This window comes from Heterocephalus glaber, unplaced genomic scaffold (genome assembly GCF_053883595.1).
Source record: "Heterocephalus glaber isolate CG9 unplaced genomic scaffold, H.glaber_assembly_v1.0 deba00000071, whole genome shotgun sequence".
Taxonomy (NCBI): domain Eukaryota; kingdom Metazoa; phylum Chordata; class Mammalia; order Rodentia; family Bathyergidae; genus Heterocephalus; species Heterocephalus glaber.
The window spans coordinates 1,467,686-1,493,098 of NW_028258137.1; the positions used below are offsets into that span (position 1 = coordinate 1,467,686).

The 25,413-nt window shown below is 59.6% G+C and overlaps 1 protein-coding gene and 1 pseudogene across 1 annotated transcript; both read right to left on the bottom strand.

The window, feature by feature from the left end:
• On the bottom strand, window positions 1-24,935 carry Cotl1 (coactosin like F-actin binding protein 1). The gene is made up of 4 exons (XM_004842719.3): window positions 24,719-24,935; window positions 24,561-24,643; window positions 12,096-12,253; window positions 1-1,063 (listed from the first exon to the last, which is right to left on the bottom strand). Exons 1-4 carry the CDS (start codon window positions 24,793-24,795, stop codon window positions 953-955), a joined length of 429 nt encoding a protein of 142 aa, XP_004842776.1. The 5' UTR covers window positions 24,796-24,935; the 3' UTR covers window positions 1-952.
• LOC147830579 (U2 spliceosomal RNA) lies at window positions 11,280-11,372 on the bottom strand (annotated as a pseudogene).
• Window positions 24,936-25,413: the final 478 nt, after the last annotated feature.

The following is a 25,413-nucleotide window of genomic DNA, read 5'->3' on the forward strand; positions in this document are numbered from 1 at the left end:
TTTTGTTGTTTTTTTTTTTTAAAAACACAACATTTATTTCTGTAAACTGCTTGGTGCCAGAGCTGTCTTCGCAGCACATACAGCAGTTTTCCTCCCAAAATGGAAGGAGCGAGGAGAAAGGAAAAAGAACCTAGAAAGAGTGCTCACAAGGGACCAAGCCAATCCCACCTTCCTGCACACGGCAAGGCTAGCCTGGGGTGCCGGGCTCGAGTCACCCCCTCCTGAAGTCCCGCTCCCCAGGCGCCCTCCGTGAGCCCGAGGCCAGCCTGGAAATGGTCCTCAGACCTGAGTCTCCTCACTCGGGAGGATTCAGCCCGGAGGGTGGGGACGGGGGTTCCAGACCCGATGGCTAAGCTACTGCCGGGCACGTTTTAAGGCAAATGTTATAATTTCTTATTTGGTCCGAGCCAGACCTAGACTTCTCCCCAACGAGCAACACTACCTCCATGCAATTTTGGGCAGGGGGGGATGAGGGCCCAGGAGCATTTGCAGGAGGCCTGCACCCGCTGATGGGTCAATGTGTGTGTTCAGGAAGGCTGTGGCAGCCTCCGGTGCAGCAGCAGCCTAGCAGGAAGCAGGAGGCCCAAGGAAACCAAGATGGCACAGGTCAGGGCCAGAAGCAATAAGAGGCCATGGTGCCCAGACCAGGCGGGCTATGAGGAGCACAGGGAAACACCAGGCACGGCCACCCCGGGAGGCACGTTGGGGCTGACGACGTACATGGCCTCGGCATCAAAATGATTTTTCTCTAGAAAAAGGAAAGAGAAGAAAAGAAGATCAAAGGAAGATGTTCTGTGAGCATCGAGAGACAGCGGGGTCTGGAGGGGACAGAAAGGGGCCTGCGCTGCAGACACAGGTGGCGGGGAGGCCTCTCCTCGCCTGTCCTCTCCTGGTGGGCTGCGGCGAGGCCGGCGGTCCCCTCCCGGGACAGGACGGGGGCGACTGGGCAGGGTTACTCTGTCTGGGCGTCGTAATTCACGCCCCCCGCCTTCTTCAGCTCGTTCTTGATGAAATCTTCCTCCAGCTCCTTCCGATCGCTGATCACGAACTCTTTAGCAAAATTCTGCAAGAAAAGGAAAACAGAGTCCCGTCAGGAGGAAGGAGCCGCGCGTTGCTCGGGCGACACGGCGGGAGTCTCAGTGCCCAAGACTTCCACAAAGGCTCGAACGCGGTGGCGGCGACAGCAGCGCTGTCTGCCAGAAAACGGCCGGGCAGGGACCAAGAACTGACGCACTGCGTGGGCCTTGGTCTGCAGGCCGGGGCCAGACCCGGGTGTGACTCACTGGCACCGCCTGGCGGTCACCGAGGTTGCGTCCCTCCTCTGGGAAAGCCGGGGTGCCGGGGAGGAGCGGTCGGAAAGGCAGGCTCGGAAAGGCAGGCGGGGCGCAGATAAGAGTGACACCCGGCTCTCTGGAAGAAAAGGAGCGATGGAAAGGGAGGGAAGGAAGAGGAAACAGGAAGGGGAGAGGGGAAACGCCAGGCCTGGGTTTGGAGAGCGGCCGTGTGGTGCGAGTTCTCACAGCTGATTTCCGATATCCCGTGTGCGGGGCGGAGGCAGGCAGGGTTGACCCACAGGTGGCTTTGGCCACTGCCAGGCACAATGACGCAGCGGCTTCTGGCTGGGTCTGAGGCTCGGCCTGGCAGGGCGCTAGGATTCCCAGTCGCCCTCATTTACTTGCGCACAGGGACTTGGTTTGCATTCATTCAACAAACACGGCGGCAGGAAGGATGAGGACATGGTTAGGGTGGCTCGTGGTGCGCGGGTCCCCGTGCATATGGCGCGTGGCCGGGCTAGCGGGTGGTCTGGCTCACTGGCTCACCCAAGGCTCGGGATGGATGGGCACTGTCTGCGGGTCTCGAGACTTCGACAGAGAAGGGGGTGGCAGGATGAGAGAGGGGCCAAAAACGTGAGTCTGGGGCCGGGGATGGAACTCAGGCTCGAGGTCCTCAGTTCCATCCTTGGTACAAAAAAGAGTATGAGTCTAGAGCTCAGAAAAATGAGCCACCGAAGGCCCCAGAAGGAAGCGGAGTGCACAGCAGCGACCATCATTAAGCACCTGGGTGGGCGTTCACCGACCACACTCGTCCCTAGTCCCTAAGATCCCCACAGGCAGCGGTGCGGTCACGCAGCCGGCTCACGCTCGCCTGACGCCCCTACGCAGCCTCGCCCATCACACACCAGGCCCCAAAAAGGCAACTCCACCACAGCCTGCAGGCGAGGTTCCGGTGGGCGGAGACAGGAACAGGAAGTGACAGAGGCGTCCTCAGACTGCAGGGCCTTGAAGGCTGTGCAGCTCCGCACCGTAACCGAAAATCGCTGACGGCTGCAAAAGGGCGAGCTGGCGCTGCGCCTGGAATCAGATCTCCCCTAAAGCGTGTTCTAAAAACGGCCGAGGACGAGCAATGTTACCTCCACTGGGAAGATGAGAGCCCCCAGACCCTGCCCTGTGGTTCACAGCAAGGTCGGGCAAGAGCAAAGCTGGCCCCAGAGGGTCCCTCTCGTTCTGGGGAAACGACAGTTTCTTGGAACTAGATGGGTGGTGCTTGCACAACACTGTGAATGTCCTAAATGCCATGAACTGGGGGCCTTTAAAATGGCTAGTGAGTCAGAAGAATCCGCCACCAAAACCTGGCTGTGAGCCAACACTCAGGAGGCTGAGGCAGGAGGCTCTCTGTGAGCTCAAGGCCCTCCTAAGCTACACAGCAAGACCCTGTCTCAAAAAGTTTTTTTAAATAAATGGATAATTTTATGTGAAGCAAATTTCACCCCAATTTTAAGAAAACAAAAGTCTCCAGAGCCCTCAAGGTCGAGTTTGGAGGTATTAACCATTCACTGAGCAAAGCCCCAAGCCCATCACCAGAGAGGGATGCAGGGTGGTGGGTAAGATTCACTGAGAGCTGGCAGGCGTCAGGCACAGGTTTCTCTGGGAGCCCCGTTATCAGCTTCGTGTTTGGTTAAGATAAAGCTCCAGGCTGTGCTGAGCTGAGCCTGGCCCAGACCCCTGGCAGAGCTGCACTGGGACGTGCGTGTGGGCGATCACTGCAGCACTGAAAGCCAGAGGCGGAACTTCGAAGCTATTTCTTCCTCATCCCCGAGCCCTGGCCTGGGGGAGGGGCCGACCGCCCGGGCAAGTCAGGAAGCCGCCCGCCTCACTAGAAGGAAGTCCAAAGTTCCCTGGCCCGTGATAGCTATATATGGCAATGTAAAGAAGCGGTGGACACCTGATATTTTTCCTCAGTCAGCTATTAGGAGATCTAGATTAAGAAGAAAGAAGTTTAGAGCCAGGTGCACACCTGTAACCTAGCCCTTTGGGAGGCTGAGGCAGGAGGATTGCAAATTCAACCCCAGCCTGGATAACATTAACAACTTAGAGAGACTCTGTTTCAAAATAAAAAATAAAAAGGGGTGGGGACAGAGCTCAGTGTGAAGCCCCTGGGTTCAGTCCCCAGTACAAAAGAAAAAGGGAAATAAATTTGATAAGACGCCTAAAGGGTAAGAGACAGGAACTGTACACAGCTCAACTGAAACCACAAGTGTGGGGCAAACCAAACACTAGCCAATCTCACAAGTAGTGCAGGACAGCAGAGTCCAGCACGGTGTGGCGGAACAAACCCCTCTGAAGAGCAGGCTGGGACCCGAACGACAGAACCAAGGCAGCCCCCCAGAGGATTAGCAAGAAAAAGGTTCCAAATCACAGCAGAAAGCGCGTGGTGTCGCTGGGAGTGTTCAGAGAAACTGAGTCACTGTGATGAACAGGGCCACAGCACTGGACGCCCCTCCACCAGGAGTCCTCTCCTTCCACTCTCAGCAGAAGAGTGGCAGAGGGCAGCACCTGAAGGAGACATGCTTTTGGCTTGTCTCAAAAGTGAAACTTAAGGCAGAAACCGAGCGACCCCAGCCCTGGCCAGACGGCCGGGGACGCTGCCCCACCACAGCTGAAGCCACAAGAACAGATCCATGCACGCACAGGGCCTCCCCCACAGCCACGGGGCCAGCGGCGACGGGAAGGCCCAGGACGGGTCCTTATTCGGAGTGTTTTAGGGTCTTACAGATCGCAGCCACGGTGACAAGGTAAAAGAGAGCCAGGTGGCACTAAGTTTAGTTGTGTTTTACCCAAATATCTGTACCCCAAACATTGTCACTTCATGGTGCTCAGTCCTAGAAATCACCTAAGGTAAGCCCTTGCTGTCAGCCGCCAATGGGTTGATGAGGAAACGGGCAGGGTGCGGGGTGGGGCTTGGGGGCAACACTTGCCCAGCCTGTGCCAGACCCTGGGTTCCACGTCCAGGAGCAAAACTTCGGGGGGTGGGGCTGAAAGAACAGAGCCCACCTGGTGGGGTCCTGGCCACCAGATCCCCGACCCTAACCCCGCCTCAGGCTGCTGCCCTTCCCCATGCCCACATCGGCAGCCTCGGGCTGCCAGGCAGCCAGGCAGAGCTCTGAGCAGGACGTCCCGGCTCCCGAGGCTCTAGAAAGCCCTTTCTCGTTCTGTGCAGGAACGCACCGTCCGACGCTCCGGACAAGGCCTTCCCTCTTGGGCCACAACTGGACTCCAGCAAGTCGCACTCCCAGCAGCTTCGGCCACCCTCAGAACGGCTCGGAAACATGAGAGCACCAAGCCAAGGACGAGCAATGTTGCTGTGACTGTCCTCTGCTGCCTGTGTGTCCCTGCCTCGAGGATGCGAAGTGGACACTGGTGCAGAGAGGCAGCTCTGGGGAAGCGGTGGGGAAGCCCCACACAGGCGGGCATCTGTCTGTTTGCAGGGCTGGCTTCAGAATGTGTATGTCCCCCAAAAGGAATGTGCATAGCATGTATCGAAAACATAGACCCATAGAAAGGACAGACTTATAAAAAATAAAATTCAAAAGAACATGTTTTCCTACCTTGGTTTTAAATCCCCTTCATTTTTATTTATTTATTTATTTATTTTTTTTTTTGGTACCGGGAATCAAACTCGGATCCTTGTGCTTGTGAGGCAGGCGCTGGAACCACTGAGCTAAATCCCCCCCCCCCCTTCATTTTTAAATGGCTCCCGGCTGCCCGGTAGAAATCCCAGCTCCAGCCCCAAAGCACGCTGGGCATGGGTCTGCCCCACACAACTTGGGTCCCGGTGCCTCTCCCGCAGCCTGTCCCTCCCAGGGCGCAACCTCCCCGAGCCTCAGGCTCTTCCTCTGCACATGGGGCTGGGGACAGGAAGAGCAGCCCATCCTGGCCTGGAGGCTCGGGCCCCGCATATGGGGAGCCCAGGGAGCTTTAGGGAACAGCCCCAAATGGCTGTCTGTGAGGCCCCAGAGGGCCTTGACCAAGGGAGTCTGGGAGGAAGGAAGAGGGAAGCACAGGAAGTGGCCGCTTCCCCCCTGCACCCCCAAGTTCAGTTCTTAGCAAAGGCAAGTGCCAGGAATCCCTCCCAACATCCCAGGCATGGATGCCGGCTGCGGGCCAAAAAGAAGACAGCAGAGCCCAAGCTGCACTAGAAGTCCGGGCGGCAGCGGCAGCGGCGGCTCCTCCACTCAAACACCTGGGCTGTGGGGTGCCCCAACCAAGGCGCAGAATGGGGTGCAGGGGGCGTTCCCGGCAGAAAAGTGGGCAAGGAGCCTGACAGCAGGGTGGGACGTCAGGAAGGCTGGCATTCATGCCATGGGCAGGGCAGGAAGCATCCTCACTGTCCCACTGCGACAGTGAAGGAGCCGACGTCACGCATTCCGCGCCAAACCTGTGTTCACTGGAGACCACTCTCCTACACCTGGGAGGTCCAATTCTGGTACCACATGACTCCCTGAGGGGCTGAGAGCAGAAAGAGCAAGCTGGGGGCTCTGAGACGCCCTGAAGGCAGCACTCTAAGCTGAGCTGGGTGTGGTGGCACTGTGGAAGGCTGAGGCAGGAGGGCTGCAAGTTCCAGCCCAGCCGGGCAACTCAGCAATTAGGTAAGACCCTGTGGAAAAATACAACACTTTATAAAGGGCTGGGGACTTAGTTCAGTGGGAAGGCCCTTCTCTAGTAATGGGGGAGGAGAAACTAGAGGAGGAGGAGACAAAAAGGAAGAAGAGGAAGAGGAAGAGGAAGAAGGGAGGGGAGGGGAGGGGAAGGAGGAGAAAAAGAGAAGAAGGAGGGGAGAGCTGGCCCAAAGGGTCTCCCAGGCTCCCGCAGCCATCCAGGGACCTCCACCCAAGCAGGCCCTGGAGCGGGGCCCAGGGGACACGGGCCTGTGGGATCAGGCACAGCTCTCCAGCCAGGGCTGCGCACGGCTTCTGGGCCCCAGCAGCCCGGCAGAGGAAGCACAGGGACGGCCTCTCCTCACAGCTGAGGGGCGCGGGGTGGATGGGCACCTCCGCCCGTGGATAGAGAATCAGAACCCAGAGAGCTGCAGCACTGAAGAAAGCCACAGGCCCCACCAGCCCACAGCCCGCCAGGAGGAGGAGCCTCGGCACAGGAGCGAAGGGCACCGTGACCCCCACTGCTGGCGTCCAGCCGCCAGGCCCTGGTCCCCACGGCACCCTCCTATGCCATTCTCAAGTGCCTGGCAGAGCAAGCCTGCGATTGGCCAGCCCGGTGTAGTTTACTCAGAAAGAGCAGGTTCTCGGCAAATCTGCCTCATCACAGGAGAAGGGAAGAAACACACGATCAGACGGGGATGGCCCCGCGCCTGGCGCACCTGTCACCCAGCCGGACACAGGTCGACGGCCACACCTCAGTGGGCACAGGGTGATCCTCCAGAGAGACAGGTGGATGTCGTACTAGCACACCACACCCAGAGCAGCAGTTTCCCCAGGCCTGGCCCCGGGCCCCTGGCCCTGTGTGGCCACCCTCTCTAGGCACCTGCGTGGCTGCCGGCACTGTAACCTCTGTGTTCCTGGCCTCGGTGATCTCAGACACCCAGCTCCCAGCTGTGGCTGACTCCACTGCTCCTGCGGTGGCCACGCAGACATCACCAATCAAGCACGCACCCCGCACCTCAGGACCCTTCACCAGAGCTGCACAGAGCTCCAGCCTCTCCATCAGCAAGAAGCCAGAGACTGAATCCAGGTTTTATCTCTAGCTCCTGCCTGTCAAACATGTTGTGCCTAGCACTTCCTGTTCCGCAACCATACTCACATTTGGGAACTTTTCCCAAAGAAATAATTCAACAGAATTTTTAAAAAATGATATCACATATCCTCAAAGATGCTGTCGGTAAATACCAGACTATTTCCATATTTTAACAAAAAATGAGTAAACAAGTAAATAGTATCTCTTTTTTCCCCCTTTTCAGTACTGGACATTGAACCCAGGGTCCTTGCACTGAGCTATAGTACCCAGCCCTTTTTTGATTTTTTGAGTCAGGGTCTCACTAAGTGTTAAGTTGCCCAGGCTGGGCTGGAACTTTCGATCCTCCTGCCTCAGCCTCCCAGAGTGCTGGGCTCGCAGGCATCACCACCATATAACCTGGGAAGAACACAGAGCCCAGGGCTGTTCCAGAAGGGCACAAGGCCTCAATCACGCTCCAGGGTGAAGCCTCTGGGGGATCCCCCTGCCCTCCCAATAAAGAACCACCTTCGAAGCAGCCTCTGACCCCCCACAACCTGGCATCTGCCTCACACTCACCTTGGCTCAAGGACTCCCCTGCCTCAGTTTCCCCATCTGTACATGGGGGTTAAGTCCAGCACCTGGCCCCACCTGGCACTGCCGCTGGCAGCTTTCCGCTGTGCAGTCAGCAGTTTGTGTTGTCCAGTGTTTAACACGCCCCCTTCCTGCATTCAGGCTGCACCTCCTGGAGGCTTCAGGACAAAGGCCCAGGTTCAGAGGACACGGGCGCTCCCCGCAGGCAGACACGGGTGAAAACAAACAGCTGGGCCCCAAGAGCAATGCACAGACCCCAGAGAGATGACTACAGTCCCCTGTGATGGTCCCCCGGTGCGCAGGAGCCCACCGATGCTCTGCAGGGAGCAAAGCCCTGCAGCCCTGTTCTCCCTGCCACCCCCCAAACAAAAGCAGGGCCCAGATTCCAGGCACCAGCCCTCCAAGGTGGGACTGGCTCCCCCAGCTTAACTCCGCCCTCAGAACAGGTACATGGCGCTTCTCCCTGCTGTTCTACAATCATGGAGCAGCAACGTGAACAGACTCGTGTCTCTTCCGAACAGCTCTGCCTGACACACTGCGCCCGTGGCACCTATGCTAACGCAGCCAGGACTCCCACCCTCGGGCGCTGCTTTCCCTCTGGGCACTCGAGCCCGGGCCACTGCAGACACTACAGGAGCGGCTCCTTCTGATCACAGCTGGCAGGTGAACGGGGTAAAGAACCAGGGCTTCACAGGGGACGATTTCCATCCAGTGTCCTAAACCCCAAGCAATAAAAACAAAATCTCTCTCTCTCACACACACAGAATCAGGATTTTAGCCAGGCGTGGTGAGAGGCATTTGAGCCCAGGCTGGGCAACTTAGTGACTTAGCAAGACGCTGTCTCAAAATAAAAAAGGGCTGGGGATGCAGCTGAAAGTGAAGGAGGGAGGGGCAGGGGAAAGAATAATTGGAAGTGGTTTTTCTTTTTTCTTTTTTTTTGATTCCGGCGATCAAACTCGGCACCTTACACCTGCAAGGCAGGCGCTAGAACCACTGAGCTAAATCCCCGGCCCCAGAAGCGGTTTTTCTTTAATTCTAACAACTCTGTGAAAACTTAAATTCTCTTTTTCGTTAAGTGCAAACACAGAGATTCCAGAGATCAAATTTCTTGGCCAGGGGTCGACAGAGCTAGAGTAACAGCAAGGGAAACACTGAGCAGCCACATTCCATCTCCAGCTTCAAAGTTTCCACCATCGAGAGGGACTGGAAACAGTAAATTCAAACACAAATGAAAGTGGAGCGTAGGGGCGCATACCTGTGATCTCAGGACTTGGGAGGCTGAGGCAGGTGGGTTACTATGCGTCTGAGGCCAGCCTGGGGTACAATGTGAGTTCAAGGCCAGGCTGAACAACATCTTGAGACAGTGACTCAAAAAAATAAATAAATAAATAAAAACCACACAAACGAGAGGGCGCTTCCTGCAGGACTTCTCGGGCCCTCTTACTTGCTGCTCACAGCCCAGTCGTTTCCAGCTCCCACTGGCCTCACTGTGGCTCTCGGTGCTGGGCACTGGGACCTGGGACCTGTGCATGGTCACCACACCCCGCTTCCCTGGCCTCGACTCCTGGTCGGGAAGCTGGGGAGGGAGACCCGGAGAGGCCTTCAGCAGGGACACAGCAAAGGGAGGCCCAGCAGAGGGGCCAGCCCACGCAGGCCCTCATGGGCCCTTCCAGCCCCTTCCCAGGGCTGGAAGAGGAGGGATTTGAGACTGTCTCAAAGTTCCAGAGATGGTCCTTGAATTCGAAATCCTCCTGCCTCAGCCTCCTAAGTGGCTGGGATAACAGGCGTGCACCACACACCTAGCTCAGATCATTCACATATGTAAGTGCGGAAAAGTGAAAATGGTAACGGTCAGGAGATTACACCACAGCCAGCAGCCAGCAGCCAGCATGGTGGCACTCGCCTACAGTCCCGGCTACTTGCCGAGGGAGGGAAATCGTGCCTGAGCCCCAGGGCAGCCGAATCTAATGCTGCAGCCCCCTTCCCAGCTCCCACAGCCCAGAGTCCCCTCTGGCTTCCCTTACTTGAGCCTGCACACAAGTGAATTGTAGCCCTCTTCCCCAGGGGTCTCCCGGAGCCTCCCGGCCCATGGAACCGCTCTGAGATGGCTCCGGATCGGACAGAAACCTGCACACTGCAAGCCCAGGGCCCGGCCACCTTGGGGTGGACTCGCCCTAGAACAGACTCTGGTGGCCTGCGACTCAGGATGTGCTCAGGGCCCCGCCAGTGCGCCTGGAGTGGTTACAATGCCGAGTGCTGTCGCTGTTCAACTGCGGTCTTAGAAACTGAAAGAGAAAGGGAAACTGCCCACTGGACACCTGCCCAGCTTTGGGAGACCTTGGCCAGGAAACAGGATACCCCTGCAGCCGGTCAGCCTTTACAACCCAATTGGACTGAGCAGGAATGGTGGCACACAACTGTAATCCCAACCCTTGGGAGGCTGAGGCAGGAGGAGCTCCAAGAGTTCAAGGCCAGCCTGGAATATATAACAAGGTCCTGTCTCAAAACACCAGAAGAACAAAACCATGTGGGCCGAAGGAAGCTGTGCCAGGAATGGGCAGGCTCGGGAGCACAGCAGGACACAGGGGCAGCACTGAAGTGGTCCTGGCCAGGCAATGTCACCAAGGCCATGCAAAGTCTGGGCAGACCGCTGAGCCTCTGAGGCAGCCGGGCAGCCCAGACCTCTAAAGACGGACTCTTGTGCCTGTCAGCCCTGCTCCTGAGCATGAACCCAAAGAAATCATTCCACAGAGAGAGAGGGAGCTGCCCAGCTGGAAATGCTGCTCAGGACGTGATTTATAAAAATGCAATCGGAAGCGGCTCCTGAGGCCAGGAGCAGGGAACGTTCAGTACAGCAAGGGGAGCCTGTGAAGTGGGGCACCCTCCTGCCAGGGAGCAACAGTTACAAAGGCTGTGGTGCCCACAGAACTGGCGAAACCTCGTGTTAACCTAAAAAGGAGCTGCGGGGGAGAGAGCGGCCGGGGGCTGTGACTGCCACACGCAGAGAGGTGGCAGGGACACGGACAGGGGCTGGCGGGCGCTCACCACACCACAGAGCCGGGACAGCAGGCCTTCAGGTCCTCCTCTAAAAGACAGGTTTATTCCGGAAGAGCTAGGCCAGCAGAGAAGTTGCAAGAGACAGGAGCCTCTCAGCCCCGCCCCAACACACTCAAGCCAACTCCTGGAGACCAGAATACTGGGGAAGCAGAGGTGACGTGGATGGCAAGCGACAGCACGGTGCCTCCTATACAGGAAACCCAAGGATAAACAACGGAAAGAGCAAAATAAAAGGCAACAGGAAACAGGGAGGCCGAAGGGAGGGGGGGACACAGGCGTGGTGCGCGGGGACCAGCTCCCCTCGCCACAGGCATTGGCTACGTATCACGAACACGGACTGACATAAATTTTAGGGAATCTTTAGCATCTCCCACTCCGTGACACCTCTGCTGCAATGATTTTTTGGGTTTTGTTTTTTTTTTGGCACCAAAGATCGAACTCAGGACCTTGCACTTGCTGGGCAGGCAGCAGAACCACTGAGCTACATCCCCAGCCCTGCCTTACATGGTTTTGATTTTGTCTTTCACAGTCCAATGGTTTTTAGCATTTGCACAGCTAAGTGAGACCATCGTAATAGTCAATTTTAGGACATTTTCATCACCTCCAAAAGAAACCCCGTACTCTTAAGTGTCACTGTCCTCATTGTTAGCCCATGATTTTTTAAACTGATAGGAACAGATACTACATTTGATCTTAGCCAAAAGGCCGAGAAGCGGTAGCCCATGACTTTTTAAACTTTACTTTGGACCAGTTACACTGCTTCGTGTGTGTGGCGAAGGAGAGGTGGTGGTACCTGCACCCCTGCAGCAGGCGGCTGCAGACAGGGCAGCCTTGTGGTGCTGCTTCTGGTCGCTCGAGGGAGTTTCAGTGCTGAAGAGGCGGGGAGGCCTGGGCTCCCCTGCACACTGCAGCCCTGCGGTGAGGACAGAGCGCTGGCCCTTGACCCAGCCCCGCTGTATCTGCCTGGGATCAGATGCTCTTTTCTCGCGGTGACCCCAGACCTCACTGCAAGCCACCAACCTCAAGAGTTCCCAACAGCTCCAAGTTGCTTCCACTGCAGAACAAAAGGGCTCCAGGCCAGAGAATGCGCCCCAGAGAGCGGTCAGGGCTTGGAACCAGGGCCAAGAGAGCTGCTCCCTGTCCTTCAGTGGGACCCGGGACACCTTTCACCCTGAGGTCACCAAGTCATAACCCCGCCGCAGTCCCTCCTACCGTGGAACAGCTGGCATTGCCAAGAGTGACCAGGCCCCGTGTGCTGGCACTGAGAGGGCACAGGTGCGCTCCATGGATGTGGGCGGGCACCTCCGGGGCCGGCGTGATGTGCCCAGGTGGTGGCCACTGGGATGGCACAGGTTGCCGGCCCCAGCCCGCACCCGGAAGCGCTGTTAGTCACATCTCCCCCACAGCCCCGCAGTCCCCCCTGGGGGACGTGGCCATTACCTGCACCACTTCCTTCACCAGGGTCTTGTCTGTGCCGGTCTTGGCACGCTGTAGCCCGCTGACATTCTCCCCGATCCATGTGATGAGGGCAAACTTGGACCGCTTGCTCATGGCGTCCCCCGTGGTGAAGCGCACAAAGGCGAACAGCCGGACGTCATCTGTGCCAACAGCAGAGAAAGCGGGGCTCAGGCAAGTCCCAAAAGCCCCCGCAGGCATAAGACAGTCCCATCACCCCAGACACTGGGCCGTCACCACTTGAGCTGGCCCAGCCCTCAGTGGTTCAGGAAGCACGTGTGTATCTCGCGTGCCCTCCACAGCAGTGCTGGGCTAGTGCCACCGCCACCATCTAATTCCACAACATTCCCGTCATCCCCAGAAACTCCGAGCCATGAACAGTCACGTCTCCAGCCCTGGCTACCACGACTCTGCTTCTGTCCCTGTGGACAGGCCTGTCCTGGGCATTTCACATAAATGACATCATACGACACGGGCCTTTTGGGACAGTGCTTTCCGCAGTCCCGTTTTCCTGTATGCTCCTAGGCCCTGAGGGACCCATCATGATCACCATTCCCTCCCTGAGGACACTGGCTGCTTCCGAAAGGGGGACCGTCCTCCTCCTGCATCGGCAGACCCTGAGACATGGCCTGAGGGTTCGCTGTGACAGCAAGTTGCTCCCGGCCCTCCAGGAAGAGCTCCGCCTGATGGCCCTGCTGCTCCGGGAGTGGGCGCACACAGGAAGCCAGGCTGCTACAACAGGGACTGAGTTTAGGGGAACACACACAGCACCTGGGCTGAGCACGGGTGCCCTGAAGCACCCGGCATCTCCACAGTGCGTTTAAACAGCAGCCTTGACCTGACTGGGAGCTGGACTCCCATCCCCGAGCCCTCGACGGATCCCGGCCTTCACAGGAAAGAGAAGGCTCGGGCTCCATCCCCATGGCGACCTCTCTCAGTCCCTGGGACAGCACTGGGAACCAAGTGCCGGGCCCTGGCCCAAAGCCCCCACGCAGGGAAGCCGCCAGGGCCACCTTGGCAGACGGGGGTTCTGGAGCCCTGCCCCTCCGTACTGCCAGGTGCCCGGCCTCCGGGTGCCCAGCCTCCGGGGACCTTGCTCTCCCAGCCTGTCGGTCCTGGCCACATCTGTACCTGGCCTTTCCAACACCCCCAGTTCTCGAACCCCACTCCTCCTGCAGAGGGAAGGAGTTCAATCAACTTCTGGGGGTCTGGGGGGCCCAGACCCTCTAGATGAGTCTGGCGTCACCCTGGCTCCGACTGCTGAACCACAGGCAGTAACAGTTCCACCCCAAGTTCCACCCCACCCCAGGGACGTGGGACCTTCCAGAACCACAGGCTGATGTCATCTCAATTATCCCAGGGGAGCCAGTGAGGAGGGACAGTTTCCTGGTGACTGCTCCGGGCTTATCTGACCATGCTTTGGTCAACAAAGACTGCTGACAGCGCATCCTTGCGAGTCACGTAGTCCATAGCTCAGCTGCCGGCCCAGCGGGGAGTCCGCAGGGCAGAGGGGGGATGCGGGGCGAGCAGCATTTCTGCGTCTTTGTCCCCGGCCTGTGCCCCAGGGATCCTGGAGGAGAATCCACGCCAGAGGATGCTGGCCCCACTCTGCCTTTCTCTCCTCTGGGCCACATGGGCCCCCGCATTGGGACCAGGCAGGGCGCCCTGCCCTCCCTGGCCTCCTGGCAGCTCCATGCTGCCCGCAGGAGAACATGGGCAGGGCCACGCATGTGCCCCCTGGGTGCCCGGGACCAGGCCGGGGCACTGCTACGATGGCAAAACTGGCTGGAAGCTTGGTTCCTGAGCTTGTCCTCACCCCAGATGGGCCCCCGGGGCCCCAGCAGGACCCAGGTGACAAGGAGCCAGTCCACTCTGCCTGCCCGTTGGGAAAAAGTCAAGAACTATGGTTCTCAAAGTGTGGTCCTCAGAGCTGCAGTCTCAGCAGTGCCCACAAATTCAGCTTAGATGTGGGTTCCCAGTGCCCAGCCCAGCACCTGCTGATCGGAAGCCTGGCATGGGCCGTGGGGCGGGGTGGGGCAGGGACGGGGCACAGGAGTCAGCAGGGCAGAGTGCTGGAGCTCAGCACCCCCTTCCTCCCCACGCTGTCCTACAAGGGGCTTCCTCTCTGGGCGTCCTCCATCCACACCAGCTGCAGAGTGGAGCATGCCTGGCGTGGACCCCAAGCTCAGCCCAGGTGAGGCTTCAGGCTGTCCCTCACCAAGTCCCACACCAGAGAAGCCACCGCACCAAAGGAGGGCTGGGCAGTGACACGAGGTCCCCGCTCCCCATGGCCTGCGCCCCACATCCAGGTCCCCCTTCCTCCATAACCCAGCTGCCCAGGCTGGGTGGGGGCAGCGGGGACCGGGAACCAGGATGACACTGAGCAGTGGCAGCAACAGGGACAACAGAGAGTGGGAGGGGTGACCGCGAAGGGGAGGGCAAGGACGAAGACGGGGGAAGGCAGAGTCCTCTGAAATCACATGAGCTGCTGCCACCCTCCCCCAAAGGAAGAATGGCGAATAACCCCACCCCAGGCCCACACCTCGGGCCGTGTGGGGTCCGACCAGTCCCAGCCTGTGTTCACAACAGCTGGCCGGGCAGAATCCACACGGACTGAGGCCCCTTCTTTCTGAGGCAGGGTCTGGAGAGGTTCTCCCTCCAGGCCGGCCTTGAACTCCCTATCTTGAGCCAAGCCTCCTCCTCAGCCTCCCGCGGGTGAGGACTACAGGTGTGGGCCACCGCGCCCGGCTGCCCTGTCTTCTTGCAGAAGGAGCTCTGGATTCCCCTGCTGACCCCAGAGCTAGTCTCTCTGCCAGAAGCCACAGCCCTGGGACTGAGGCTCTACCATGCACAGCTTCCCTACACTTCTGCAAATGTGTGCAATGGGTTTTCTCCTTGTACACAGGGCACACCCTAAGTGTGGGTGCATGAGAAATAAGAGTGAGCAGAACCAAGCACCCCCGCACTGGCATCACCCCTGCACACCTCTGGGCACGACTGTCCTTGATCTCCACGTCCAGCCCTTGTCTCGTCCCTGGGCCATCACATGTCCGTCACCCGGCCACCGTGGGGTGACAGGAGAGACGGCGGGATTTCATCATTTCCATCCCTCCATGAACGCCAGAGCAGGGTGAGGAGAGGGGTGGAGGTCAGGAGGAGGCTGCCGGAGCACCCAGGGGTCGCCTCGAAGGAGCGAAGCCAGAACACCGGCTTCCACGGGGAGCTCAGGGCGGTGGGGTAGGGGCCAGGCGCCTCGGCGAGGCCACTGCTGGGCACCGGCGTCTCCAGGGCAGCGAGGGGGTGCCCCGAGGGGAGAGAGGCCCCTCCACAAAGAGGATGGAGCGCTCTGTGGGCACGGGCACCAGGGCTGAGCTCCTGCCCTTCGAGCCTGAAGGGACCCCTCGTCACCAGGGCCTCGGCCCTCTTGCGCTCTGCCCAGGCCCTGCGTTTTCCTTGAATGAGCAAAACAATGAAGCAAGACCCTCCTGCCCCATTCAGAAATATTTTACAAAATCTTAAAAAGTATTTCAAAATGTGTACCCCGGCCGAATGTGGAGGTGCACACCCATGATCCCAGTACACGGGAGGCTGAGGCAGGAGGATCGCCACGAGTTCAAGATGCTACACAGTGACTTTGAGGCCAGCCTGGGCCACATAGCGAGACCCAAATATTTAAAGTTTAAAGCTCCAGAAGTCACGATGCCTCAGAAATAAAAGTGCTGTTCAATTTCAGCGCATTCCTGTTTACCCCTGGGGTCTACACCGCTGTGCATGCCAGCATGTCGGGTCGCAGCTACCGCGTTTGCACTCAGGTGCATGATGTCATGATGTCTGACATGCTGTCCCTGGTCCCCCAAGGCCAAGGGCTTTGAAGACGCTCCTGACCGGGCTCTCATTAGACGTGAGCGACCTAGCTTCCCAGTGACAGGAGGGGGATGCTCACGCCCGCAGAGCCCCAGGGGGCCAGCTGATCCCGATACCCAGATTGTTCTGTGCTCAGAGGCCCGTGACAAAGCACCAGTCCCTCTCAGAAGTGCCTGCTCCTCATTCCCTTAAATGGAAGTCAGTGTGGCCGGGTCCTCTCCACCTCTGACTCCGAAAGCTAAAGGGTCCCTGGAGGTCTGAGAACCTCACCGCAGAATCTATGCTGAGATCCTGGGGTCACTGCAGGATCAGAGTCTGACTGCCAGGGCACCGACAGCCCTGGTGTGCACTGCTTTGTCTTCTTACATCTCCCTTTTGTAGTTTTGCTCCCAGTCAATTGACAGACATTTGACAACCTGTGCTGCAGGGACTTTCTTGAAGAAAACACAATCCCTGCCCTCAAAATCTGCCCAGGCCAGCAGGACAAACCAAAACACTGTGTAGGGTTGGGGTGCTACTCCGAGGCAGAGCAGCTGCCCAGCACCACACGCACGATAAGCAGTACGCAGAGACAACGACATTAACCCTAGGACAGGCTGCTCTGGGAACACGGAGAAAGAGGTTAGATCAGGGCAGGGCGGCTGGGCAGGCTTCCCGGAGGAGCTGATGCCTGACCTGGTCCTGAGGAGCCGGTGGGGGGCCGGGCTGGCAACCCCAGGGCAGATTCTGACAACCAGGCCAAGCTGGGCGCCTCCCTCCACCTGCCCCTCCCAGTTCCAACTGCCAAAGGCCCCAGGGCCTGGCAGCGGGCGGGCACCTCCTTCCCTCGACACCAGAGCACCTTGAATCCCAGCACAGGCTCAGTGAACAGTTCTGGGGGACAAAAGTCTCGTACCCCATCCTTCCTCCCGGGAGGGGCCGCTCCCACCCACCCTGTCCAGCAGGATCGGCCGGAGCAGATCCCAGGGATGGACTTGCCAGCCCTGCCTGGGGACAAGGGGGCAACCCTGAGCCTCACAGGGTAGCAGGGCATCGCAGGGGCTGACCTCGGGGCAAAACCACCCAGAGCCATGAGAGTCCCATGGAAAAGGTGAGGGGAAGTCCTTGGGATGAAACGTCCCCACCCCAAGTGCAGCCCAAGTGCATCGCAGCTCCTCACTGAGGCCCAGGCCCTGGCCCTGAGCCCTGCCGCCTGTCCCAACTGTGCGTGATTTCTGTCCTCCGCCCCCTTTGCCTTTGGAGTTTAAAAACTGACACTGTTTCTCAGCCTCCTGCCCAAGACAAGTGCAGTTTAAAAACCTGAGCAGCCACGTGCAGGCACTAAGCCCACCTTTGCTGGTACAAATCCCTAGGTCACCAGGGCCACAAGGCTCCTGGACGTATGCCTTGGCCCCCCAGGGCATAGGGTGGGACCTCGGGGCCCAGCACACGGTGGGTCCCAGGCCGTGCTTGCCGGGGAGAGGATGGACACAAAGCAAGAGTAGTTGCTCCCCGGCCAGGCCGCGAGTGCCCACTCTGTCCCCCGGCTTCGACACTGGCTCCTGCACACCAGGCTGGCTCCTTCCACCCTCCTCAGCCCCCAACCTGGCTGCCGACATGGGCTCCAGGTGCTAGAGGACATGGCGCCCACGGCCGCCCCACAGAGGTGGACTCCAGCAGGTGCGCGACACGCGAGCACCAATGGCCCCGGCCTGCTTGGCCCGCAGAGACCCTCGGGCCACCACCGGGCGCCTTTCTCTCAGGTCTTGGAAGCTGCCGGACCCCAGGTGCAGCGCCGAGCTGGGCAGCTCCAAGGCCCGGGGAGACCTTCCCAGTGGGATGGGCCAGGGCCAGTGCGTTTCATCCCCCCGCTGCCTCCCTCTGTCCTCCACACCAGACCCCTGCTTCTCGGGCCCCCGAGCGCCCACCCCTCCCGGATCCCGGCCTTGGTTTCAGCTTGGAAAAGACCCCAGGTGAGACCAGAGCCACCGAGAAGAAAGGACAGCAGGACAGAGCGGCTGGCCTTCAGGCCAGCAGAGAGGAGCTTTCTTCCCTTCTCTTCACCATGCTGGGGGTGGAAGCCCCGGCCTCCTGCATGCTAGGCATGCGCTCACCACTGAGCCACAGCCTCGGCTTCTTTTTGTAACTCCATTTTGGCTGGGGATTTGGCTCAGTGGTTCTGCCGCCTGCTGCGCAAGCAGAAGGATCCGAGTTCGATCCCCAGCACCAAAACTTCATTTTGAGACAGGCCCTCAGTAAGTTGCCCAGGCTCAAATCTGCGATCCTCCTGCTTCAGCCCCCTGAGTTGCTGTGATTCCAGCCTGTATCCGGCTCGAGGGTCCCCCGAGCAGAGCCCCGCTCTTCCTACCTGGACACTGAGGCACGAAGAGGCTAAATGACTTGCCCAAAACCACACAGCTCGTGACAGGGGAGCGGAGCAGAGCAGAGGTCCTGGCATGGGCAGGGTGAATTCTCTTCTCAAAGCAGGAGACAAGGGCTAGACATGCAGCCTGCACTGCCAGGAAATCAGCACCCAGGCTTCGGCCCACAGCCTGGCCATGCAAGGGAGCAAGCACCAAAGGGAAAGCACGCAGGCGCTGGTGACAGGAAGGGCAGGGAGCACTGGCAGCGGACACCGATGACCCCGAGGGTCAGAGAAGCCCACAGCCACGCCCTCTGCTGGGGTCAACACCACGAGAATGAGGGGGACCTCAGGGTGGAAGGGACATTGCCAATGGGCCTTGATGGGTGAGTAAGAGTCCCGCAGAAAAACAGAGAGGAGGACTTGGAGGAGAGGAAGGCAGCCCACAAAGGCTAGGAAGGGAGAGGACAGGCCCAGATCTCGACTCCACCACCTCAGAGCTGGTGGGGCGGCAACTCTGGCCACGTCAGGTGCCCTGGGGTTGCTCTCCCATGAGACGGGCTGAAGGCCGCCTTGCACAGACCAGAGCCACGTGCTGGGGACACGCCCTGGGGGCTGCTGGCTTGCCTGCCACAGGGACATGGTATCTGAGGGGCGCTCAGCCAGCCACCTCCAACTCCAGTCACGGAGGCCAGGGAAACAGCGGCTCAGGGCTTGGCACGTAGTAGGTGCTCAGCAAATGCCCTGCAGAAGACGAGGCCTCCAAGAGGGGAGACCTGCAGGCTTCCAGGCAGGGTGGGAAGGTGAAGCCACAGAAGGAAGTGAGAGCAGGGATGGAGAAAGAGAACGGGCAGGCGGAAGGAGGGGACCCACCCTTATCAGCCAAGCTCTGTCACCAGTGAGGACAGGGGGAGGGAAGGGAGACGCAAGAGAGGACGCTGCTACATGGGCAGTGAGCAGCTCCCCAAGCCCGGGGCCAGGGTGCCTGGGGGAGAAAGGAGGGCCGAGGGCGTGGGGATCCCACGGAGCCACAGCGATGCCTCCAAATGCCCAGCAGAACCCGGATGTGGTGGTGCCTGCCTGCAATCCTGGCACTCAGAAGGATGAGGCAGGAGAATCTTGGAGCGCTCAAGGCCAGCCTGAGCTACACAGTGAGACCCTGTCTCAAAAAGCGAAATGCAGGCGAGTGCACGCACATACACACACACAGAGACAGGCACACATACAACTGCCCGCACCTGGCTGTCGTCAGGAGCCACCCGGTGTCACCTCATGCCAGTGAGCAGGGAGGGCCGACCCCACCCTACCCGGGCCTGGCCAAGCACTCTGTCACCGTGGCAGAGGACAGCGCCTGGCCAAGGAGGGCTCCGCTCAGTCCCCTTCACAGCACCTGGGCCAAGCGGTGAGGCAGTCTCTTCTGGACCCCGACAAGGACGGGCGCTCACTACCACTCCCGTGGTCCCCATCCCAACCTCGGGACCGATCTTCTGACCCCTCCCAAATCCACCCCTGATGTTTTGGCCCCTTTACCGTGGGGGGTGGAGGACAGGACAACGAGGAAGCACCACACCTGCCATGCGGCCCCTCACACTCCCATAGTCAATACCCAAGGTGTCTCTGCTCTAGGCAGAAAATTCCCCACTTCTTCAGCCAATGCCACACAAATGTTGGTTTTGGTTTGCTAAACCCAGGGCCTTTGCACTGAGCTCCATCCCCAGCTTTCGTGTTTATTATTATTATTTATTATTATTATTATTATTATTATTATTATGGTAGCCAGGATGGAACTCGGGTCCTTGCACTTGCAGGGCAGCTGGCAGAACCACTGAGCTACATCCCCAGCCCTCATTTTTATTGTTTATTTCGAGACAAGTTCCCACTAAGTTGCCCAGGCTGAGCTCCAACTTGCCATCCTCCTGCCTCCGCCTCCCCAAGTGCTGGAATGAGAGGTGTGCTGCTGAGGGAGGTTCTTAATTCCTTGCCCAACTTGCATTCCCTCATCTCTGAGCCTGTGCCAGCTGTCTTACCTGGGGACTATGCCCAGGACTCTCAGATGAAAGTCATAGCGAAGCCACTGAAACTGGTTAATAAAAATAAAAATAATAAACCAGGCAGAGTTGGGCTTGGTGGCACACACCTGTAAACCTAGCACAACAGAGGCTGAGGCAGGAGTATCTCTGCAAGTTCGAGGCCAGTCTGGGCTACACAGTGAATTCAAGGCTAGCCTGGAAAACACAGTGAAACTCTGTCTCAACAAACAAACACAAAAAGTGCCAGACATGATGGTACACAGCTGTAACCCCAGCATTCTGGGAGGCTGAGGCAGGAGGATTTCAGGTTCAAGCCCAGTCTGAGCAATTTTCCAACTCAGCGAGACCCTGTCTCAAAAAAAACCAAAAAAGGCTGCAGGCATAGCTCAGTGGGAAGGCCCCAGGTTCCCTCCAGTACTGGGAATGGTTACAACAGTAGTGAGAACTTCTCATGTAAAGGGGCAGTGTCAGGACACGGCTTCAGCCGTGTGATCGTGTCTGCTCCTGCATGGTCAAGCAGATGGCCTGAGAGCCCAGGCCCTTGCTCTTCTTCCCTGTTTTAGCCCTGGGGACAGAAGGGGCTCTCCCAACGGCTCTGTCCAAAGTCCCAGGAAGGAACCCGACCAGCTTGACTGAGTCCTATGAGCCCAGCCTTGAACTAATCAGCCCAGGGCGTGGCTTCCTCTACGGGGTCAGGCGGGGAGGGAGAGGCCCCAAAGGGCAGGTGCTGGGCCCCCGAAACCTCAGCTCCACCTCCTGTGAGTGGTGCTTAGGGCTGCGCAGAGCATCATGGGAATATCCAGCCATCCTCACAGGGCTGCCCGGCCAAGCCCCCCTGTGACACTGCGGGACCTCCACTCACCGAGAGTCCCGGGGGGACCTCAGGCCACACACAGTCACCTGTCAGCCTCAGTGAGGGGCGCGTGCAGGAAGCACAGTGTCACGAAGCACCACTGAGGCAAAGGCGGTTCCATAGACAGAATCATCATGCTATACACAAAACACACGGCAGTGCCAACTGCCTGTGACACCTGAGAAATGAGGTGGCCACCAGCCCTCCCGGGCCCCTGGGGACTCCATCAGCACAGAGGGAGGGACGAACCTGCCCGGGCCATGCAGCAAGGCGGCAGCTGATCTCAGGGTCGGGCAGGTGGCATGAGGAAGGCACGGCCCCTGCCACAGGGTGGGGGAAGAGGAATTCCACACAGATGGAGCCTCAGAGTCAGGGTGCAGGTGCCCAGGAGGGCCGTACGCAGCTAGCAGGCAGCCTGTGCTAGCACAGCCGGAAGCAGGGACCCACGGGTTAGCAGGCAGCCTGACTCGAGGAGCCCAGCCGTGTGGGGCGGGGGCCCCGCCAAGGGAGGCCAGGGTTAAGAGGGGCAGGAAGAGTGGGGCTGGGGCACTGCATCTCACTGGGCCCCTCTCCTGGAAGCAGAGCTCACTTTTCCCCACCCTGGGCCCTGCTCCAGGGCTGGCGTGGGACCAGGCCTGGCCACCGCAGTCCTGGCATTGCCCCCGGGATTGACACAGGACCTCAGCAGGCCAGAGTGGGACCTCTGAAGTCGCTGGCAAAGGAGTCACAGCTTCCTCTCCACGAGGATGCTCTACCCACGGGCTGACCCTGCAGCGGCTGGTGGCCATGTGCGTCACTGCTGAAGGAGAGCCTACCAGGAAGGGACAGGGGCAGAATCCCCGGCGACAGTGGCCTCTCCGGCCACAAAGAGTCTCTGCCTCGACTGACCTTCGCGGGCTTCTCCCACTGCACTCAAAAGGCCCCGGTGGCCCGTGTGCCCTGAGCTACAGCCCAGGCCAAGACAGGACCGTGCAGTCAGCGAGGATGGAAGGCGAGAGCAGGCAGAGTCCTGAGCAGATAGGAACAGGAGGAGGAGGGCAGCAGAGAAGCCAGCCTGGAGCAGGGGACAGAAGAGAGGCAGATGCAGGGACAGGCTGCGTCCTGGGGAACAGGACCAGGGGAAGAGGACAAGAGGGATGGGGGCTGGTGCGGTGCCATAGCCTTGTGGTCCCAACACTCGGGGGCCCAGCCTGGGAAACTGCAACTTAACAAGACCCTCTCTCAAAATTAGAAAATAAACAAAGAAATTAAAAGAGCTGGTGATGTGGGGGATGGATCAAGGGTTCAACCCTCAGTGGGGGAAGGGGGCGATACGGCCTCGGGGGACTAGAAGCGGAAAGGGGGGTTCGGAGGAAAGGCCTGAGAGTGGGTTCACAGGAGCCCAAGGACGCCCCCACCCAGCTCCTCCAGGAAGCCAGGTGCTGTCGGGGCAGCCAGGGGCAGCCGGGCGGCCGCACACACCTAGTGAGACGTTCAGGACCAGATGGAGCCGCAGGACCCTGCCTGCAGCACCAGTGAGCAAACATGTTACTCACAGTGTGCAAACCAGCCCACAGGGTGGGAGCCTAACCACTTCCTCTCAGGCCAAGAACATGGCCCGAAGCCAGCTGCCTGGCTTCAAGTTGGGGCTCTGCCACTTCTCAGGGAAGCCACTCAGCCTCCCTGGGCCTCAGTTTCCACACCTGTAGAAGGGGAACAACATCAGTCCTGCCCCACAGAGCTGACAGGGACAGGGAGAGGGCAGGAAGCAGTTCCTAACCACAGCACCCAGCCTGTGATCCCTGGAATATGGGGACAGAGCTGGGAGAGGAACAAAAGCAGACACAGCAAGCAGCGCTCGCCTGCGCTTTTCCCACCAGATGGCTGGGGAGAGAGAGGAAGCAGACTTCAGCTGGAGCAGAGCCCCAAGCCCGAGCCCATTCTCCAGGCTCCACCAGCAGCAGGGAGGCATCTTCAGCTCCGCCCGCCTGTCCCTGAAGAGAAGAGGGCATGGGGTCAGAGCTGAGCCCCGGGCCCCAGGAAGGACGTGCTCTCTGCTGCAGCCCAAGGTCGGCATCTGCTGAGGCCACAGACAGGATGCTCATCTTCCTCAGTCGCCTTCTCCCGCTGGGGGCGAACAATAGCCTGAGGCAGAGCACTGCCGCCGGGAGGGGCGAGATTCTGCTGAGTGGACCAACTGCACTGACCGACTGCACAGGGACTGCACTCAGCCGGAGCCGGAAAGCAGTCTGCCGCAGGGGGCTCGCAAAAGCCCTCGCAGCACAAGCGGCAAATCTCTGGGCTGCAGGGCCAAGGCCGCACCCCAGCTGCCACCTCACTCTCCAGGCTGCCCCGCGCACCTCGGTAAGGCGCAGGTGCCCAGTGCTTTGCGCTTCCAAGATTTTAAGCAAATTATTTACAAAGGAGATGAATGAATGTCTAGAGGCGATTCTCAAGGGGAAAGTTTAGTTGGGAGAACACACACACACACGCACACACACACGAGCGTGCACACGCACAGGAATCTTAGTACTACCCAGCATGTAGGAGACGCTTAATAAATATCCTTCGAATAAAACGCAGAGGATAATTAGGTTAAGAAAGCAGTTAGGAAAGAAGTCACGTGATCCCGGGGAAAATCCTGGACTTTTATTTCACAGGAGAGCCTGTTGTTGGCCCAGACACTAAGCACAATGACTCAATCTCACGACAGCTCCATGAGGTTACAGATGAGGAAACCGAGGCCCCCAGGGATTCTGTGACTTTTCCCTACCGGCACGGCTATAAGAGGCGACCCTGGGATTCAAACCCACACCGGTGGGTGCAGAGCCCACGCCCTACCTCCAGGCTGGGCTGCCTTTGTTTCTTACAGAGCACCAGAGAGGGGAAGGGAGCTACCTTCACCAACTCCTTGGGGTCCCCCACCAGCAACCCAACCCTTTGTCTGTGTCGAGGGGCTCCTGGCTCCTGGCCACCACCCGCGTTCTTGCTGTCCATGGTCACACGCGGCAGAGACACGCAAATGCCCACTCTTAAGTATGAGATCTGACGATCTCCACCTACGCACACACCTGTGTGGCTCTGGCCACGTCATCCCCAGCTCCCGGCGGCCTCCCAGGGGTCTCCCCAGGGATGCCAGCCCTTCGGACTTCACGCCTGGATCGGCGTTGGACCTTCTCCTCCGGAATCTCACGGGGATGAGATCCGGGGGCGGGCAATCTTTTGTGCCTGGCTCCGTAGCCTTCAAAACTCATCACCAGAGCACGGACCGCGGCGGCGGAGAGGAGAGGACGGCGAGACCCCCAGAAGGGCGCGGGTCGGAGCCCGGGGGGCGGCGGGGCCGGGCCGGGCCGGGCCGGGCGCCGCGACGGCCGCGCTCCTACCTGTGCACTGCTGGACGAAGTGCTGGTACTCGGCGCCCTGCTCGCCGGGGACGATGGTGGCGCCATCGTATCTGAAAGTCACCCTTGGGGGAGAAGAAAGGACACAAGTGAGCTTGGGCGGGCGAGCGCGGGCGGGCGCGGGCGGGCGCGGCCCTCACCAGATGACCGCCGAGCCGTCGTCGCGCACCAGGTTGTACGCCTCGCGGCACGCCTCCTTGTCGATCCTGGTGGCCATCGCCGGGGACTCCACCCCGAGCGGCAGAGCGCGCCCCGGGCCGGCGGCGGGGACGGAGCGCAGCGGGGACGCGCGGAGGGCGGCGGGGCGCGAGGACGGCGAGCTCCGAGGGCGACAGCGGCTCCGACTGCGGGCGGGCGCGCGCGCGGGGACCCCGGGCCGCGGTCCGCCCCGCCCTCCACCGCCATTAGCTGCCAGTGCCGCGGTCCTCCCAGCCCCCAGTCGCCATTGGTCTGTAGGCCTCGGGGGCGGGGCGTCTTTGCTCTCCAGCGGCCAATCCCGGCCAGGGTGGGTTGCGCAACTCTGCGGAGGGGGCCGGAGCCGGGGTTTTCGCCTCCCTCCCAGCCCTTCTCGGTCCCCTCCCCCTCCCCCTCCCCTCCCCTCTCCTCCCCCTTCCCTCCCCTCTCCTCTCCTCTCCTCCCCTCTCCTCCCCTCTCCTCCCCTCTCCTCCTCTGCTCTCCGTCCCGCTCCGATTCTCCCTTTCCCTGGACTCCTTGTCCATCCCCTTTTCGTACTCCCAACCCATCTCCTTCCCCTCACCCAGCAACACTACTCTAACGTCCCTGTCCCTCCTCGTTTTTCCTCATTCTCTCTCCCCCCCCCGCTTTTCCCCTCCCC

Coding starts and splice junctions, on each gene's coding strand:
- Cotl1 (XM_004842719.3), bottom strand. CDS start 24,795: ATGGCCACCAGGATCGACAAGGAGGCGTGCCGCGAGGCGTACAACCTG. Junction 24,644..24,718: donor GACGGCTCGGCGGTCATCTG/GTGAGGGCCGCG, acceptor TTCTCCCCCAAG/GGTGACTTTCAGATACGATG. Junction 1,064..12,095: donor TGGTGAAGGAAGTGGTGCAG/GTAATGGCCACG, acceptor CTTTTCTTGCAG/AATTTTGCTAAAGAGTTCGT.